The sequence below is a fragment of the Narcine bancroftii genome, chromosome 4 (genome assembly GCF_036971445.1).
Source record: "Narcine bancroftii isolate sNarBan1 chromosome 4, sNarBan1.hap1, whole genome shotgun sequence".
In the NCBI taxonomy this organism is placed as follows: domain Eukaryota; kingdom Metazoa; phylum Chordata; class Chondrichthyes; order Torpediniformes; family Narcinidae; genus Narcine; species Narcine bancroftii.
The window spans coordinates 255,724,377-255,743,604 of record NC_091472.1 but is presented as its reverse complement, the minus strand read 5'-3'; the positions used below and the strand labels follow the sequence as shown (position 1 = coordinate 255,743,604).

Below are 19,228 nucleotides of genomic sequence, written 5' to 3'. Positions count from 1 at the left end.
ATTTTGTCTTTCGTTCTCTTCCAAATCTTATCAGGTTAAGGGAATCTACCACAGCTGGATGGGAGGGACATGGAAACTGGGACATGCCTCAACTGTGCATTGTAAGGAGAAGCTAAACAGATTAGGTTTTCTTTCATTGGAACTTAAGGAGGCTGAGGGTGACCTTTTGGGCACATAAAATCATGAGAGGTATAGATAAGGTAAATAGTCAAATATACTTTTTTACCCAGGTTAGGGGAGTGTAAAACTAGAGGGCATAGATTTAAGATGAAAGCTTTTTTTTTACATTTAGACATGCAGTACAGTAACAGGCCAATGTTGGCCAATTACACTCAATTAACCTACAAACCGCAGTACGTTTTGAATAGTGGGAGGAAATCAAAGCCCTCAGAGGTAACCCACACAGACATGGGGAGAACGAACAAACTTCTTACAGACAGCGCGAGACCCGATCAGTGGTGATGGAACAGCATGGCGCTAACCATGCAATTTTGTGTGCCATGTCCATAGGGAAATGAGCTCCATGCCCCACAGAGGGTGCTGTATACAGAGTGAAACACGAAAGTCTGCAGACACTGTGATTGTGGTTAAAGCACAGAAAAGCTGGAGAAACTCAGCCAGTCTCACAGCATCCATAAGAAGTAAAAATATATTACTGATGTTTTGGGCCTGAGCCCTTACTTGAGGTTTTGGGCTTGCATCCTACCTTGAGGAAGGGCTTATGCCCAAAATGTCTGTCCAAATACCTTTCCCTCCTACGGACGCTGCTAGACTAGCTGAGTTCCTCCAGCATTTCTGTGTTGGATGTATGGAACAAGGAGCCAGAGGAAGTGGGAAAGGCAGGGAGAATTACAACTTTCAAATGGCATTTTGGGTAGGAAAGATGTAGAGGGATATGAGCCAAACACAGGAAAGTGGGACTAGTTCAGCTCGACGATTTAGTCAGCATCGACAAGTTGGGCCAAAGGGTCTGTTTCAGCGCTCTATCAATCTATGATGCTATTATTTTCAGGATAATTTTAAATCTTCAGTGAATCTGAAGACCCCAAAGGAATGAGAAGGTGAGCGCAGGAATGATTCGTTCATTCCCTCAGTCCTTTGGAGGTGTTTATGCCCCACAAGAAACACTACTTTTTCATTGTAGAAGAAGAAAGAAATATGAAAATAATTAAAAGCATTTAGCCTGAAGCTTCAGAGTAGCATTGAGAATGTGCCATACAGTCGGAGGTGACTGCACAATGGACCCAACTCCTCAATTAAATCCAAAAGGTCTCACTGCCACTATTTGCAATTCTCCTTCATCTCATGATCAATATTTATCTTTCACGTAATGTTTCCAAACCTGATAGACTGGCCATTATAACATTGCTCTTTCTTGGAAGCTTACAGCACACATAATTGGCCTCTAAGGCCTACATGTAAAACAAGAGTGAATATTCCACATAATACTTATTTGTTTTTGAAGAACTGTGCAATTTCCTGAAATTTACAACACAAAATAAACACAAACATTTCAACTATATTTCCACCGCTTCCCCTCCTCCATGGTTCCCATCAGGCCACCATCCTTTTCAGCTTCTGTCTCCACCTTCACATCTTTCCCCCACCCGCCAACCTGGCTCCCTTTGCCCATCTTTCTGTTCCTCCTTTGCTTCCACCCGTCACTGTCTCCCAACTCAATCCCCTCCCCCCAGCTCGATGTCCATCATACTTCACCCCTGCTTGGTCCACTTATCACCTACTGTCCCTTGCTGCTCTCTACTATTGCCTGCCTTGCCTCTCCTTTCTCAGTTGTGAAGTGGGGTTTCGACCCAAAACACTGACTGGCCGTTTGCTTTCATAGATGCTGCCTAATCCATTGAGTCCCTCCTGTAGTATTTTTTCACTTTAGATTTCAGCACCTTGAGTCTTCATCACCTTCTCTGCTGTCTGACCCCATCTCACCAACCAAAGTCCTTTCTCCCTTGAAGCATTCCAGTGAAATACCTCCACATTCAAGCTGCAGCTGAAATTCTCTTGACACAATTTCTGACACAGTTTGAACTATGGGAAGATGTGGAGGAAAGGACGATGATTTGTTCACCCATACAAATGATGTAATGACAATAAGAGACCTTAAGACATAGGAGCAGAAATAGGCTATTCAGTCCATTGAGTTTTCCCCACCATTTAATCATGAGCTGATCCATTTTCCCACTTAGCCCCTCTTGCCCCATAACCTTTAATGACCTGGTTAAGAACCTATCAATCTCTGGATTAAATGCATCCAAGACCTGGCCTCCACAATTGCCTGTGGCAACCAATTCCACAGATTTACCAACCTCTGCCTGCAGAAATTCCTCTGCATCTCTGTTCTCAGTTACGCCCTTCAATCCTGAACATGTGCCCTCTTGTCCTAGACTCTCCCGCCACTAGAAACAACCTTTCTACATCTACTCTGTCCACGCCTTTCAACATTTGAAATGTTTCAATGAAATTCCCCCTCATTCTCCTAAATTTCAACAATAAAAGTCAAGAGCTGCCAAACGCTCCTCTTATCATATCTGTTTAATTCCTAAAATCATCTGTGTGAACCTCCATCTGAAGCCCTTCCAATAATGATGTTGTCAGGGGCTGTGGTGAAGCAGTGCGTGCCACTGCCTCACCATCCCTGTGACTGGATTCGATCCTCCCTTCTGACAGTACGAAGTTTGTATGTTCACACTCGCGCTTTCCAAAGACATTCTGGGAGGAGAAGCAATGCACAAAAGTGCTGGAGAAACTCAGCAGATCAGGCAACATCAATAAGGAAGTAAAATGCAGTTGATGTTTTGGGACTGAGCCCTTTGTCAGGAATGAATTAGCCTGAAACGCTGATTGTCTTTTACTTCCTGTAGATGCTGCGTGACCTGCTGAATTTCTCCAGCACTTAGGTGTGCAGCACTCAAACCCAGTGCCTGCAGATTTTCTTGTTTAGGAGATTTGACCACTGTAAATTAAGTTTCGAACAGTCATTCTCAACCTCTTGGGGGCCACAGCACATTTAAGGGGGTGGCACAAACTGAAATCTTAAAATCTTCCGGGGTTTTTTTTTGTACAGTTAGTATGGAGAAGTACAGAAGAAACAAACAAAACTTGACTGCTTCACAAGGAAGGGGGTCCATCTACTTTGAGCAGAGTCCTAAAAGGGCCACAGCCAAAATAAGGTTCAGAATGACCGGTGTAGATTATTGGCAAAACAACTCAAAGGGAGTTAATAGGGATGCATGTGGGAGAGATAAGCACTGCAGAGGTAAAAGGGAATGAACTTGAGCTTGCACCCCTGGAATCTGTGTGGAACCAGTATATGAGAGGATGATGAGGGCAAGGAGATCTCCTGAAGGTTCTGGACACTGAAGGCTTCCTCATCATGTTGGAGGCTTGGATCGAGGCTCAGGTTGCTGATGGTTTGAACTGGAGTCATGCAGTTGCAGAGGCTGTGGGAGTGCTGGAGGCTAATCCACAGGCACTCATTTATGCTGAGGGGACTCTCTTTAGCTTCTCTTTCTCTGACTGTAAGGGGTGCTGGGCAATGGTAATGGGGCATCTTTGTCTTATGGCAATTTAGTTTGATGTTACATTTATGTTTTATTACATGACAATAATCAGTATCTGATCTGAAATGATGAACTGAATTGTCTCCTTCAGTGTCTCAATTAATTGAATAATTATCCAGAGAAATTAAATTATAATGTGAAATCTAAGAAGCTACATTTTAGGGTTGCTAATACCTACAATTAGATATGCCGATGAAGAATTTCAAAAAGGGAAGTTCAATCCATTTATATATTCATGATATTCCAAAAATAAGTCGTTTTTATAATTTGGTTAATTTTTTTTATTTGGCACATTTGGCATTTCAATTACTGAAGAGAAATGGCAGATAAAAAAACTATCAGAAAGCATTTTTGCATAGAATGTGGTCAGAATGGAAAGAGTGGCAAATTTAGAAGAGCAAACCCCATTATGAATGTCAGCACTGGAATTAGTCTGGGAAAATTATTATGTCAGAATTATTATGTCCCAAGCAGAAATTAGTTCATCAGTGATTCCAGCCTTTCTATCTTTTTTGTATTTTCAATTTTTTTTCCCTGATGGCAATTAGAAAATGATGAGAAAAAAAACCTATTCAAAGTTAACAGAAAGAAATAATTTCCTTCAGGGAGAATGCGAGTAACCTAGGGTAATAGATTTATTAATTGATGGAAAGATTGGAGGGGATTTGAGAAACATTATTTAATTCATCATGGCAGAGTCCAGAATTCAGGATACAGGAGTGGATGAGGCAGAAATCTGCGTGATATTTGAAATATTTGCATGAGCACTGTAAAAGATTGAAGTCATTGGAACCACTTGTTGCCATGTGTACAAAGATCAGTAAGAAGCTTGTTTTGAGTGCTATCCAGGCAGCACACTCCAGTACCATTTTGGATCCACCAAAAATATAGTTCACCAGAAACGGCAGCAAGATTAATCACAACGGTGATTGATAGGACTTAACTTTAACATAAAAGGCAAATCAAAACTTACTTCAGTTTCCCGAGAGGACAGTGTAATCCCAAGGTCACACACAAACCAAGACCTGGGAAGCTGGTTACAACAGGATGTGGACAGGATGCAGAGTTGGGCGGAGAAGTGGCAAATGGAGTTCAATCTGAATGAGTTTGAAATGATGCACTTTGGAAGGTCAAACTTGGTTAATGGCAGGATTCTTAACAATGTGGTGGAACACTCAGACCATAGGGTTCAAGTCCCCTCAAGGTTGCCACTCAAGTTGATAGGGTGGTTAAGAAGGCATATGGTGAGCTGGTCTTTCTTAGTTGGATGATTCAGTTCAACAGCCTTGAGGTAATGTTGCAGTTCTATAACACTGGTTAAATCATAGTTGAAGTATTGTGTTCTGTTCTAGTCTCATTAAAGGGCGTAAACGCATTACAGAGGGTGCAGTGGAGATTTACCAGGAAGTTGCCAAGATTGGAGAGCATGTCTTATGGACCAAGGTTGACAGAGCTAGGGCTTTTTTCTCTTTGGAGTGACAAAGAATGAGAAGTGACCTAATAGAGGACTACAAGATTATGAGGGACTTAGATAGGGTGGACAGTCAGCACTATTTTCCTGGGTCGTAAGTAGCAAATAGCAGAGGACATCAGTTTAAGATGAGAGGAGAAAAGTTAGGGGAAGATGCCAGATATTTGTTTTATACACAGAGTGGTGGGTGCCTGGAAAGCATTGCCAGGGGTGGTGGTGGAGGCTGGCAAAATAGGCACAAGGATGTGAGAAAAATGGAGGGTTATGGGTGTGAGGTAGGGAAGGATTAGATTGTGGTTGAATAGGTTTGCATGGGTTGGTACAGAATCCTGGACTGAAGGCTGTGTACCATGTGTGGCGTTCTATGTTCTAAAGACCATTTTTGGTTGGCATGGATATAATGGGCAAATGGTCTTCTTAATTATTTTACAATTCTATAAATTCCAGGTGTTTATTCAACTTCTCCATTTTACACCTCATCAAGAGCTAGCCTTGTTCGCAAACCTTCATTACTATTCTTTTCCTAGTCCCACGATCCTTTCGGTGTTGGACCTGTTCTTTTCTTCATCTTATCACCAACTTTATCTCCCCACCCCTAATGCCCCACTCTGTGCAACCTGCTCTGATCCGATGACCCAAGATTATAATCCCACAGGCAAGACTGGGTTAATAGTCTGTTTCTGTGCTGCAGTGTTCTATGGACCAAATCAAATAATCTAATGGTCAATGTTCCAGGTCAGGACCCTGAATCAGGACTGAGAGTGCAAAGGAAAGATAGCCAGAATGAAGGGGGAGGGGCAAGGCAGGAGATGGCAAGTGACAGATGGATCCACGTGAGCAGGGGTTGTTGGAGAGGTAAGCTGGGTGGGAAAGTGAGGGATAGGGATAGTGATAGAGGCTGGGAGGTGTAAGTGGAGATGTCAAAGTGCTAGACCGTGATTCCTTCTTGCTTTACATCAGCTATCTCCAGTTCTGATGAAAGGTTGCTCGCCAAAACATTAGCGTAGTTTTTCTCTTAGCAAAACCTCTGGAACAGCCAAGTTCTTCTGCCATGCACTGCAATCATTTCAAATTTCTAGTATTTGCTGCCTTGATTAGAACCGTAGAACCCTATAGGACAGAAACAGGCCCTTCAGTCCATCTCCCTTGTGCCAAACTTTTATTCTGACATTTACCTATTCAAATTTTTCTTAAATGCCAAAATCGAGCCTGCATTCACCACTTCAGCGGACAACTTGTTCCACACCCCCCACCACTCTCTGTAGAAAGAAGTTCCCCACCTAATATTCCTTTGAAACCTTTCACCTTTCACCCTTAACCCATGTCCTCTAGTTCTTGGATTATTCTCTAGATTTTGGATTATTATGTGAAAAAATATTTTGTGTAAGATTCTAGTGGTTGATTAAGTGGTACATGCAGATATGACTGCTTCTTCCAGCCTTAATGGACATCGAATAACAGAAAATTTGCACTCTGCCCTCCATTACACTCCTTATACTTTTTTAAACCACATCTATAGTGGTCCCTTCTGATTTACAGAACTATCTGCATTATTCTAACATCACTCTTATTTTTGCACCATGGTAACTGTGAATATTTAAATTTAAGTTTTGACATACAGCACGGTATATCCAATAAATCTACAACCCCCTCCCCCCACCCCCATGCATTTTGAAGGGTGGGAATAAACCAGAGCACCCAGAGGAAACCCATGCAGACACGGGGAGAACGAACAAACTTCTTACAGGCATCTTTCTATCTATCTTTTGTGTTTATTACCTCCTTTTAATTTAATTTAATCCAGATGTTTTTTTTTCCTTTATGAAGTACCTTTTCAGCTGCAGCAAGTAAGAATTTGGTGCAAGTGTATATTGTACAAAGATTCTGACAATAAACACCTGATTAATATTAGAATGTGAATTCACTCTGTCCTTTCAGCTTTTAAAAGAATATATATTTTAAAAACATTTACCTGTAGGTGATCTGTGTATTAAAATATTCCAGTTCCCTTAAGGGGTGAAAGTCAAAACAAATTCAACAAAGATCTTGGTAATAACATTCCAGAAAGACCCTCTATAGTATCAAATTTTCTCTATACGGAAAACATCGCTGAACTTTGCTAACCAATCCAGCACAGCTTTGTAACTGATGTGTTCTTGGAATTCTGACAGAATTTCCTTTAAAGATCCTTTCACTTTGGTTTCTGGGATTGAGTAAACATTTCTCAGAAAGGATGTATGCATTCAATATAAACATCACCACATGACCTGACCTCTACACTTCCGTTCTCAAGTTGTGTCATCATGTTTTCAGTTGCAAAAACCAAAATTTCAAATCCAAAACCTTTCAGATCATTTGAATATCCAATTCCATGAAGTGGACATAGTAGACTGAGAAATTTCTTTAGCCAGAGGCTGGTGAATCTGTGGAATTGTTGCAATAGATGGTTGTGGAGACCAGGTCATTGGGTGTAGTTAAGGCAGAAATTGATAGATAGCCAGGTTACGGGGAGAATCCCGGGCAGTGGGGCTGAATGGGAAAATGGATCAGCTCATGATTAAATGGTGGGGCAGACTTGATGGGCTGAATGACCTATTTAGGCTCCTATGCCTTATGGTCTTAGGTCAAGGTATCTTTCACAGATCCACAGGGATGGATCAACAGCAGCCAAAGTTCTCATCTTGGAGGTGAGATGTGGTCAAGTCCACAGTGAGTGCAGATCTTTGCCCAAGAACTACAAACAACAGCCAACTCCATTGATAGGAAAGCTGGACTTTTCTAAACCAACTGGTCAAAAAGAAGGTGTGAAGAGATAAAGAAGGAAATGCATGGGGGGGGGAGAGATAGAAGGAACAGGTTGGAAGGAAAGCAAGAGAGAAAGAGAGTAAGGTGGAAAAAAAGAAAAAGAATGTGAGAGGGCAGGGTTGAGAGAAAAGACCATATTTCTGCACATTTTTATAGAGTTTAGTGATACAGCACGCCAACAGGCCCTTCCGGCCCACAAGCCCACACCACCAAAATATACCCATGTGACCAATTAATCAACTAGCCCTGTACATCTTTGGAATGTGGGTGAAACTGGAGCAACCAGAGAAAACCTACACAGACATGGGGAGAATATGCAGTCAGCATCGGATTCGAAAGCCAATCACTGGCACTGTAATAGTCTTAGCTATGCTAACCGTGCCACATATATAAGCAGGTAGCTTTTGGAATGGTGCAGGAAATTCAGGGTTGTAGTTATGGGGCTGAATTTGTCAGTTGTGTTCAAGAAGGATTCCTGACACAGTTTGTGGACCAACCAACAAGAGGAGATGACATGCTGGATCTAATTCTGGGTAATGAACCTGGTCAGGTGGCAGACCACTCAATGGGGGAGCATTTTGGTAAGAGTGACCACAACTCCCTGAGCTTTAGCATAGCTATGGATAAGAATAAAAGCAGACAAAATAGGAAAGTGCTCAATTGGGGAAGGAATAATTCCGATGGGATGAGGCAGAAACTAATGATAATAAATTGGAAACAGATGTTCAAGGGTGAAAGCACAGAACTAATGTGGAGGAAGTTTAAGGACCACTTGTACTGGGTTCAGTATAGGTTTGTTCTATTGGGACAAGAAAAAGATGGTAGGAAAAGGCAACCGTGGTTGACAAAGCAGGTAAGACAGTTTGTTAAGAGGAAGAAGGAAGCATTCGTTAGATATAGGAAGCAGGAAACAGGAAAGGCTCATGAGAAGTTTATGGTAGCCAGGAAAGAGCTTAAGAAAAGATTTAGGAGAGCTTGAAGGGGGCATGTAGAAGGCCTTGGCATGTAGGATTAAAGAGAACCCCAAGGCATTCTATGTGTATGTGAAGAACAGAAGGATGATGAGAATGAAGGTAGGGCCACTAAAGGATAAGGGATAAAGGAGGCAAGAAAATTGAATACAGTAAAAGGACTTTGCACCAGTGAATAGGACCTTGATCAGGGTTAGGTTGGAATAGAATAGGCTTGTGTGCTGGACAATGTAGCAATTAAGTACAAGGATGTGTTGGATCTTCTTAAAAAACATCAAGATTGAGAAGTCCCTGCGAATGGACACGATGTACCTCAGGTTGATGTGGTAAGTGAGGGAAGAGATAGCAGGGACAGTAGCTATGATCTTTGAATCATCTTTGGCCACAGGGTAGGTGCTAGAGGATTGGAGAATGGCAAATGTAGTCCCCCTTGTTTAAAAAAGGTAATCAACAATAGGAGAATTCTGGGTATTAGAGACCAGTGAGTCTTATGTCAGTAGTGTGCAAACTATTGGAGGGGATTCTTAAGGATAGGATCTATGAGCATTTGGAGAAGGACAGTCTACTCAAGGATAGGCAGCATGGCTTTGTGAAGGGAAGGTTGTGGCTCACAAGCCTAATTGAGTTTTTCTGAGGAAATTACAAAATAAATTGATGAGGATGGAGCAATAGATGTGGTCTACATGGATTTTATAAAGACATTTGGCAAAGTCCCCCATGAGAGACTCATTCAGAATATCATGAGGGATAGGATCCATGGACCTTTAGCTGTGTGGATAAAAATTGGCTTGAAGGTAGAAAGCAGAGATTAGTAGAGTATTAGTGGAAGGAATGTATTCTGCCTGGAGGTCAGTGACAAGTGGAGTACTGCAAGGATCTGTTCTGGGACCACTATTTTTTATGATTTTTATAAATGATCTGGATGAAGGGGCAGAAGGATGGTTCAGTGTGTTGGCAGATGATACGAAGATTGGAAGAGTTGTGGTTAGAGCTGAAGGTTGTCAAAGGTTACAAGATGATATGGACAGGATGCAGAATTGGGCAGAAAAGTGGCAGATTGATGAACCATCAATAACTTCAAAGAAGTTGTAGAGAAACTGATAGGCTTTTATTCACAACAGAATGGATGTCTGTCCACACTGGATGACTGTTGTCCAGGACTGAGGATGGGCACAGTCGCCTTTATTCTGGGGTCAGTGGGAGGAGCCTCAGGCACAATCAACAAGGGGCCATGTCCTAGCATATCCAAACATATATGCAGTGGTTTACCACACAGATGGAGTTCAACCTGGATAAGTGTGAAGTAAAGTATCTTGGAAGGACTAACCAGAAGGCTGAGAACAGGGTTAATGGTCAGTTACTTAAGAATATGAATGAACAGAGGAATTATTGCGGTCCAAATCCATGAATCCCTCAAGGTCACTGGTCAGATAGATAGGATAGTTAAGAAGGCCTATAGAGGGATTGAGTTCAAGTGCAGAGAGATCATGTTGCAACTCCATAAATCTCTGGTGAGACCACACTTAGAGTAGTGTGTTCGGTTCTGGTCACCTCATTATAGGAAGGATGCAGAAGCTATGGAAAGGGTGCAGGGGAGATTTAGCAGGATGTTGCCTGGATTGGAAAATAAGTCTTATGATACAAGGTTAGCAGAGCTGGAACTTTATAATATAACATAATAGAGGTCTATGAGATTATGAGAGGCACAGATAGCCAGCACCTGTTTCCTAAGGCAGGAATAGCAAAAACCAGAGGACATGTATACAAAGTGAAGGGAGGGATGTTTAGGAATAGCAAAAACCAGAGGACATGTATACAAAGTGAAGGGAGGGATGTTTAGGGGAGATATCATGGGTATGTTATCTACATAGAGAGTTGTGGGTACCTGGAATATCTTGCCAGGGATGGTGGTAGAGGCTGAAACATTTGAGACATTTAAGAGACTCTTAGATAGGCACATGGATGGAAGAATAATAGAGGATTACAAGGTAGGGAGGGTTTTTTAAAGGAATATATGTGTTGGCACAACATCGAAGGCTGAAAGATGTGCTGTAATGTTCTATGTTCTAAATGCAAGGTTATCCCATATAGAACATCACTATTCTTCAAAAGAGCTTTCTCAGAGCATTTTGACTTGTACTGAGGCCATGAGAGATAAGGGCCTTTCTCACTCACTGTGGAACCGTGGCAGCCAGGCTACGACTTGGGTTTCTGTAAACCTTGTAATCTACGTCAGAACATCATCTAACTTAGCTGGTTGCTCGGAGAAATCAGGAGATGAGATTGTTGGGGACATCTCTTGGACGGATGAATGACTTGCTGTGGATTGGATGCTAATGATGTGCTACCTACCACAGTACAACCAGGGCAGGCATTCCCGTTTTGGCAGCTCCTCTGTCTCCAGTGCATTCCTCCACCACAGTCAGCATTGCATTTGGTCCACGGGCCCCAGGTGGACCAGAACATGGGTGACGGACAAGCAGTGTTCTCATTACAGAACCTGAAAAGGAAGAAGACATCTTTAGCCAAGTCTGACAGCAGAGAAAAAGTGCCTGATAATGAAGCAAAGGAGGTGGGAGGAGTCGATCCAGGGGCCACGCAGGGGAGGCGGGAAGAGTCCATCCAGGGGCCATGCAGGGGAGGTGGGAGGGGTCAATCCAGGGGCTATGCAGGGGAGGTAGGAGGAATCCATCCAGGGGCCATGCAGAGGAAGCAAGAAGAATTTATCCAGAGGGCCAAGTAGGGGAGGCAGGAGGAATCCATCCAGGGGCTACACAGGGGAGGCAGGAGGAGACCATCCAGGGGCCACACAGAAGAGGCAGGTGGAGTCTATCCAGGGGGCCAAGCAGGGGAGGCAAGGAGTCTATCCAGGGGGCCAAGAAAGAGCAGTGCATTCAGGGATCGCACAGGGGAGAATGGAGGAGTCCGTCTATGTGGCCAAGCAGGGGAGGTGGTGGTGGCTGAGGACAGCCAGGAATGAGGTAGAGGCCAACACGAACAGAAGGAGCCAGGACTATTCCTGGACCATGACTGGGGTAATGGTTGAGCAGAATCCCATCAAGGTCTCTGGAATCCAAAAAACATTAAAGCACAGAAACAGAACCTTTGGCCCTTCTAGTCTGTATCTATTATTCTCTCTAGTCCCACTGACCTGCACCATTCTTAATCCCTCCATATCCCTTCCATCCATGTATACCCTGCCCATCTCCGCCCATCCATGTACCTGTCCAAAATCTTCTTAAATGTTACAATTAAGCCCACATTCACCACTTCAGCTGGCAGCTCATTCTCTAATCCCACCAAACTCCCTAATGTTCCCCCTAAACTTTTCCCCTTTAACCCTTAACCCATGAACTCTGGTTTATATATCTCACCTACCCTTAGTGTAAAAAGCCTGCTTGCATTTACTCTGTCTACCCCCTCATAATTTTGTATTCCTCTATTAAATCTCCCCTCATTCTTCTATGTTCCAAGGAATAAATTCCTAAATCCTTTGAATCAAATTTAAAATTTGATTGGTCTCCTCCATCCAAGTTGAATGGTGCCATTATCACGATTAATCTTGTTCGCATTTTCTGTGCACGTTTTTGCAGTTCCAAAACAGTGTTGGGTGTGGGATATTTTGTGGGCTGCTTGAATAGCATGCAGAACAAAGCTTTTCACTGTACTCCACAAAACTGACCATAAACAATTCAATCCAATTAAATTCTCTCCACGGATCTCAATTCCTTGACAATGACTGAGTTCCTCTTTTAATTTAATTTGGGGGTGTAGCTGCCCTTCGCCTATTCCCTAATTTTCCTTAAATCTATGGCCCTCTGAAGCAGTAAAGGCTCAATCCCAGGACGACACCATGCCTCCACAGGAAAATGTTTTTTTTCCTTTCCCGATGCAAACTAATAAATTAGTGTGTTTTTAATGACAATTGAGTGGTTTCATAGTCACCATTATTTAATGTTACCATTTTTCTTCCAAATCAGTTAATTAATTGAATTTAACTTCTGCAACATCCCTGATGGGATTTGAATGCATGTCTCCCGATCATTACTCCAAGGTTGTAGATTACTCTACTCTTTGCTGCTTGTGTGCTGTTCAAAGCAGTAAGATCAGGTGAGCAGCAATTTCAAACCATCAGGAACTAGTTAAAAGATATAAAGAACAGTCCAGCACAGTATAGGCTCTTCAGACCACAATGTTGTGCCTACCTATATATTCCTACCAAAAAAAATTCAATCCTCTCTACCTCATAACCTTTTATTTTTCTTTCATCCCTGTGCCTGTCTTGGAATCTCTTAAATGCCCTTGTTTTTCAGACTCCAACACAACCCCTGACAAGGCATTCCAGGCACCCACAACTCTGTGTAAAAAAAAAACAACCCTTGATGTCTCCCCTATACTTTCCTCCCTTCACTTTGAACAGATATCTCTGGTGCTTGCTACTCCCGTCATGGGAAAAAGGTGCTGGCTGTCTACCTTATCCATGCCTCCCAGAATCCTGTAGATCTCTATTAAGTCACCTCTCATCCTTCTTTGCTCCAAAGAGAAAACTTGCCTCATAAGACTTATTTTACAATCCAGGTAACATCCTGATAAATCTCCTCTGCACTTTTTCCATATTTTCCACATCCTTCCTATAATGAGGTGACCAGAACTGAGCACAATATTCTGAATGTGGTCTCACCAGGGATTTGTAGAGTTGCAACATGACCTCTCAACTTTTGAATTCTATCCCCCAATTAATAAAGCACAGCATTCCATAGGCCCTCCTAATTATCCTATCAACCTGGGCATCAACCTTGAGATCTATGGATTTGAATCCCATGGTCCATCTCTTCTTCCACACTGTTAAGTATCCAACCATTAACCCTATATTCAGCCCTCTGGTTTGACCTTCCAAAATGCATTACCTCAAAATAAAAAGTAAAAACATATCTCTAACATCTCCCCTAATTTTCCTCCACTCATCTCAAGCAGATGCCCCTCTGGTATTGGCCATTGTTGTCCTGGGAAAAAGCTGTTGGCTGTCTACTCTATATAAGCCCTTGCCTCCAAAATCTTTCCCAAGAAAAAAGCCCCAGCTCACTCCATCTTTCATCATAAGATAAATTCTCCAATTCAGGCAACATCCTGGTTAATCTCCTTGGTGCCCTCTCCGCTGCCTGCCTATAGTGAGTCGACCAGAACTGAACGCAATACTCCTAGTAGTGATTGAACTAGAGTTTTATAGAGCTGAAAGATCACCTCACAGCTGTTGAACTCAATCCCCCAAGTAATAAATCATGTGCTTTCTTAACCATTCTGTCAATTTGCAATGGTACAAACATCATAAAACTGAGTTGCTCAGCAATTTCTTCTTGCGGAGGGAGTGGATCTCCAGAATTCTCTACTCTGAGGGTTAAAGAGGCTTGATCACTGAAGAGGAAGGTCTTTAGAAATTGCCCACTCTTTGAAAGTGGGGAATTGGGGATGATGAACTGGCACAGAAGCTTAGGCTAAGAAGAGTTCAGCAAAGATCATGAACTGACTTGAGGGGCTTAATATTCTACAACAGCTCTCATTTCCTTATGCTGATATCCTAGAACAGCCGACACATTCACTGTTGAAGCCATTTTATTAGAAGGACTGTTCCATTTCAAGGGGGCTGTTCACCACGGATGCTAAATGCTGGCTGCAGCACAGCTAAAACTCAAGAATGATTTTAAAATAAGGAAAGTCCTCGCCCCCAATTCTTTTATCGAACATCTTCAGGAGTGCTGTGGAAAGACTGGTTGCATCACAGTCTGGTTTGGTAACTTGAGTGCCCAAGAATGCAAAAGGCTCCAGAAGAGGTTCACCAGGTTAATTCTAGAGAAGAGGGGCTTAACCTATGAGGAGAGATTGAGTCGTTTGGGTCTGTACTTGCTTGAATTTAAAGGAATGAGAGGGGATCTGATAGAAACATAAAATTATGAAAGGAATGGATAAGTTAGAAGTAAGTAAGTTGTTTCCTTTGATGGGGGAGGCTAGAACTAGGGAACATAGGCTCAAGATTCATAGCAGTAGATTCAGGATGGAGATGAGGAGGAACTGCTTTATCCTGGGGGAGGTGAATCTATGAAATTTGCTGCCCATTGAAGCAGTGGAGGCTACCTCATTAAATATATTTAATACAAGTTTGGATAGATTTTTTACAAAGTAGGGGAATTTAGGGATATGGGGAAAAGACAGATAGGTGGAGATGAGCCTATCATCAGATCAGCCATTGAATGGCAGAGCAGGTTCAATGGGCCAGATGGCCTACTTTTGCTCCTTTTTCTTTAAGAACATAAGAATGTTCTAAAGCAGCAAAAAGTGTCAAACCTAACCAAGTCCATCATGGTCTTTGACCTCCAACCATTGCAAACACTGAAGTGAGGCACTGCCTCAAGAAGGCAGCCAACATCATAAAGGATCCCCATCACAAAATCCTTGCACTGCTACCTTCAGGTTCAAAAATGGGTTTTAACCAATAGCTATCTGGCTCTTAAACCCTAACCCTGACCATAACTACTCCAGGACCTCCAAAATATCTATCTGCATTGTTGAAACATCAATTTTTTTCTTGTAAATTGTACATATTTACTGATCTACCCTTTTATATTTATAATTTTTTTTCCCTCTTAGGATATTGTGGTCATTAATGTATACTATTGTCATTCGTGTCCATTAATATTTATGAGTTTTTTGTCATGTACAATGTACAAATGCAACAAAATTCTTTTAGCTTCAGCAAAACAGATACTTCAGAAAAAAAAATAGCATACATTAAATTAAAAAGACATCAAAAATACATTTGATGATAAATATACATAGCTTCCATTTACTATTTCTATTTACTTAAATTATATCAGGAATGAAAGGGTTGGTGTATGAGGAATGATTGCCACATCTTGGAATCCACTCATTAGAGTACAAAATGATGAGGGCGGACCTCATAAAGGCATTTTAAATGCTGAAAATCCTGGACAGATTGATTTGGCAAGGATGTGACCCATGGTAGGCAAGTCCAGGACAAGAGGGCACAACCAGGATAAAGGGGCGTCAATTTAAAACACAAATGTGGAAATATTTCTTTAGTCAGAGGGTTGTAAGTCTGTGGAACTTGTTGCCACATGTGGCTGTGGAAGCAAGGTCGTTGGGTGATTGACAGGTATTTGATTAGTCAGGGAATCCAGGGTTATGGGGAGAAAGCTGGGGAGTGGGGCTGAGTGGGGGGGGGGGGGATGAATCTGCTCATGATTGGAATGGAGGAGCAGACTTGATGGACCAATGGGCCTACTTCTGCTCCTATATCTTGGGATCGAGTGATCCATAGTACAAGAATAATAAGTGGTGTTACAGGCAGTGCTTTTGTGGTGTTGAAGCAGTCCCTGATCAGTGTAACAAGAGGAGGTTCAAGATCCTGATAGGTGTTGGAAAGAAACTGTGCTTAAACCTAGTGGTGTTGGTTTTCAGGTGTCTGCACCTTCTGCCCGAAGGCAGCAGTGAGAGGAAGTTGTGACCAGGATGATGGGGGTCATTTATGATGTTGACTGCCTTCTTGAGGCAGCAGATTACATAGATGTCTACAATGGATGAGGGTTCAGTCCTGTGATGGACCTGGCTATGTTTGCTACCTTCTGTATCCTTCGGCATTTCTGGACATTTGAATTCCCAAACCAGACACTGATGCAATCAGACAGTTTACTTTCCACAGTGCACCTGCAGAAGTTTGATGGAGCATTCAACAACATCTCAAAACTCCTCAAACATATCTATTTGGCTCCTGCAAGTAAGAACTTTGGTGCATCCTTACATTGTACTTACATATATGATAAAAAAAAAGTAACCCTCTTATTACTCATTATGTTGTGACGTGGGACATCAGCAAGTCACCAATATTCTCCAGCAGGAAAGCCAAACCTCTGAGGGTTTGACAGAAGCAGTAACTCGACAACACAGAGGAATCGGAACACACAAAGCATAGTGACAAACATTGCCTGAAATAACTGTTGCAGTCGATTTAATAATAAAAATCTGCCACTGCCCTTAAGGAGTTGGTACGTTCTCTCCGTGTCTGCATCGGTTTCCTCTGGATGTTCTGGCCTCTGCCTACCCTCCAAAATCGTACAGGGGTTGTAGGTAACTTGGATGCAATTGGGTGGCACAGGCTTATGGGCTAGAATGGCCTGTTACCATGCAATAGGTCTAAATTTAAAAAAAAAACTAATTTAAATTTAAAGTAAAGAAAAAAATTAAAAATCTGAAATAAATAAGAAAAAATGCAGGAGATACCTATCAGATCTCCCAGCATCTGTGGAGAGAGAAGCAGAATGAACGTTTCAGGTCAGTGTGCTTTGAAGAAAGAATTATTTGCCTGACTTTTTTATCCTTTGCCTGGTGGACAAAAGAGTATTCTTGGTTGCTTGACACTAGTTCTACTATTTCCATCTACAGTTCAGAACTCATATAATCCTCTCTATAATATCCAATTGATTAATGGCCTTCCTATCCACAGAGCACCCACACCTTTGACCTCTAGTGTTCCATACAGTATATTTTCAGACCAGCAGTTACTCAGCAAGTGTTCAAACAGTTCTTAGCTTCAACTTGCTGATTATACATCATCTGTCTTGTCCCATCAGTCAATTACCTGGGTGAAGACCATGGGCAAAATTCCATAGTGAGAGACACAGATATGAATAATAATCACTTACATGGTTACACAAGTCAGCAATGAACAAGAACTGCCAAAGCAGCAATTAATCTAATTGATTGTCTCTATTATTTGCTCTCTTTTTCTCCTGTCTTTCTTCTCTCTTCTTCCTTTTTCTTTCACTCTCTTTTCCCTTTTCCCCTTACCTTCCATCTCCCCTCACTCTATCCCTTTCTCACTCTCTGCCCGACTAGTTCTCCTGTACTCCCTCAGCTCACCCTCTTTCTTTACTTTCCCCTTTTTTCATCAATCCCCATTTTTTCTGTCTCTTTATCTCATTCGCTCTCTCTCCTTCCCTACCTCCTTTTCTCTCTCCCTCCCTCCCTCTTTCTTTCAAACTCTTTTCCTTCCTTCCCTCCCTCCTCTCTCTCTCTCTCTCATTCTCTCTCTCATTCTCTCCCCCTCCCTCCCTCTCTCTCTTTTTTATCTTTCTTTAGTCTCTAGGATAGGAGCAGAATTTTTTTTGATTCAGACAAACAGCACAGACACTTGGTCCTTGCTGTCCACTTGTCCGTGCTGCCCAAATACCCCAATTAACCAACAGTCCCTGTATCTTTAGAAGGGTGGGAGGAAGCCTGAATATCCTGAGGAAATCCATGCAGACACGAGGAGAACATACAAACTCCTTACAGACAGGGTCAGATTTAACAGGTTGCTGGAACTGTAATAGTGTTGTGGTAACTGCTAAGCTAACCATGCTGCCCATGGGGAAGATGGGGGAATTAATTTAGATATTATCATTTCTAAATTGAACAACTCAAATAAACACATAACCCCAAGAATAACATTTGTCCAAAAAGCCTTCCAGAAGCCTGTTAAGGTTTGATCTTGACTTTGATTTTGTAAATAGAAGCCCCGGGAATGTGCCAGCCTTACCGTTCTTCCCTGCTCTGTCCGACGCACACCCTTCCTCCATAGCGGGGCATAGGATTACTGCAGGAACGCTGACGGACTTGGAATCCAATTCCACAGGTGGTGCTACACGGAGCCCAGGAAGCCCAGAGAGTCCAACCTCCATTCCTTTATTAGGAAGCACAACACAAAATAAGGGTCATCTTTAGATCTGAGCTCAGCAAAGATTTGAGAGTTGAAGCACGCACATGCTCTCTCTCTCACACACACAGACATATACTGAGACACAAATACACACAAATAAACACCTGCACAGACACACTCCAACACATATACACGCAAACAACAATATTGTTTTATTTTTTCTCAGATTATAGGAGGCCATTCATCCAACAAGTGCAAGTCAACTCCCAGACAACCATATGAATCCCATCCCCCCTGTCAGTTTCCTATAACTATTTCACTTTCCCATACCTCTCATATAAAGTTTTAGTTTTTAACATTTTTATGATACAGCATGGTACAAAGTCCATCCAGCCAAATTGAACCCAAATAACCTATCAACTCCATACATTTTTGGAGGGTAGGAGGAAACGGGGAGAACGTACAAACTCCTTACAGACAGTGGTGGACATGCTACGTGACTCCTTTGAAGTTAACTGGCCCATGTTCAAGAACTCAGTGACTAACTTAAACAAGCGGGCCACTGATTTCAGAGTCCATCAGTAACAATGCAAGTGGTTCCCCAACCAGAAACCACAGCTGAATTGGGCGATCCACTCCCTATTGAAGATCAGGTCTGTGGCATTCAAATCAGGCAACACTCATCTACACAAGAATA

At 42.3% G+C, this 19,228-nt stretch overlaps 1 protein-coding gene across 6 annotated transcripts in view; it reads right to left on the bottom strand.

The window, feature by feature from the left end:
- sema5ba (sema domain, seven thrombospondin repeats (type 1 and type 1-like), transmembrane domain (TM) and short cytoplasmic domain, (semaphorin) 5Ba) overlaps positions 1-19,228 on the bottom strand; it is a 395,686-nt gene that overhangs the window by 61,012 nt on the left and 315,446 nt on the right. For all 6 annotated transcript variants that reach the window (XM_069934791.1, XM_069934794.1, XM_069934796.1 and 3 more), the window contains 2 exons: positions 18,412-18,555; positions 11,175-11,322 (listed from right to left, as the gene is read on the bottom strand). In XM_069934791.1, the coding sequence (XP_069790892.1) occupies positions 11,175-11,322; positions 18,412-18,555 (292 nt within the window). The remainder of the gene's footprint in view (positions 1-11,174; positions 11,323-18,411; positions 18,556-19,228) is intronic.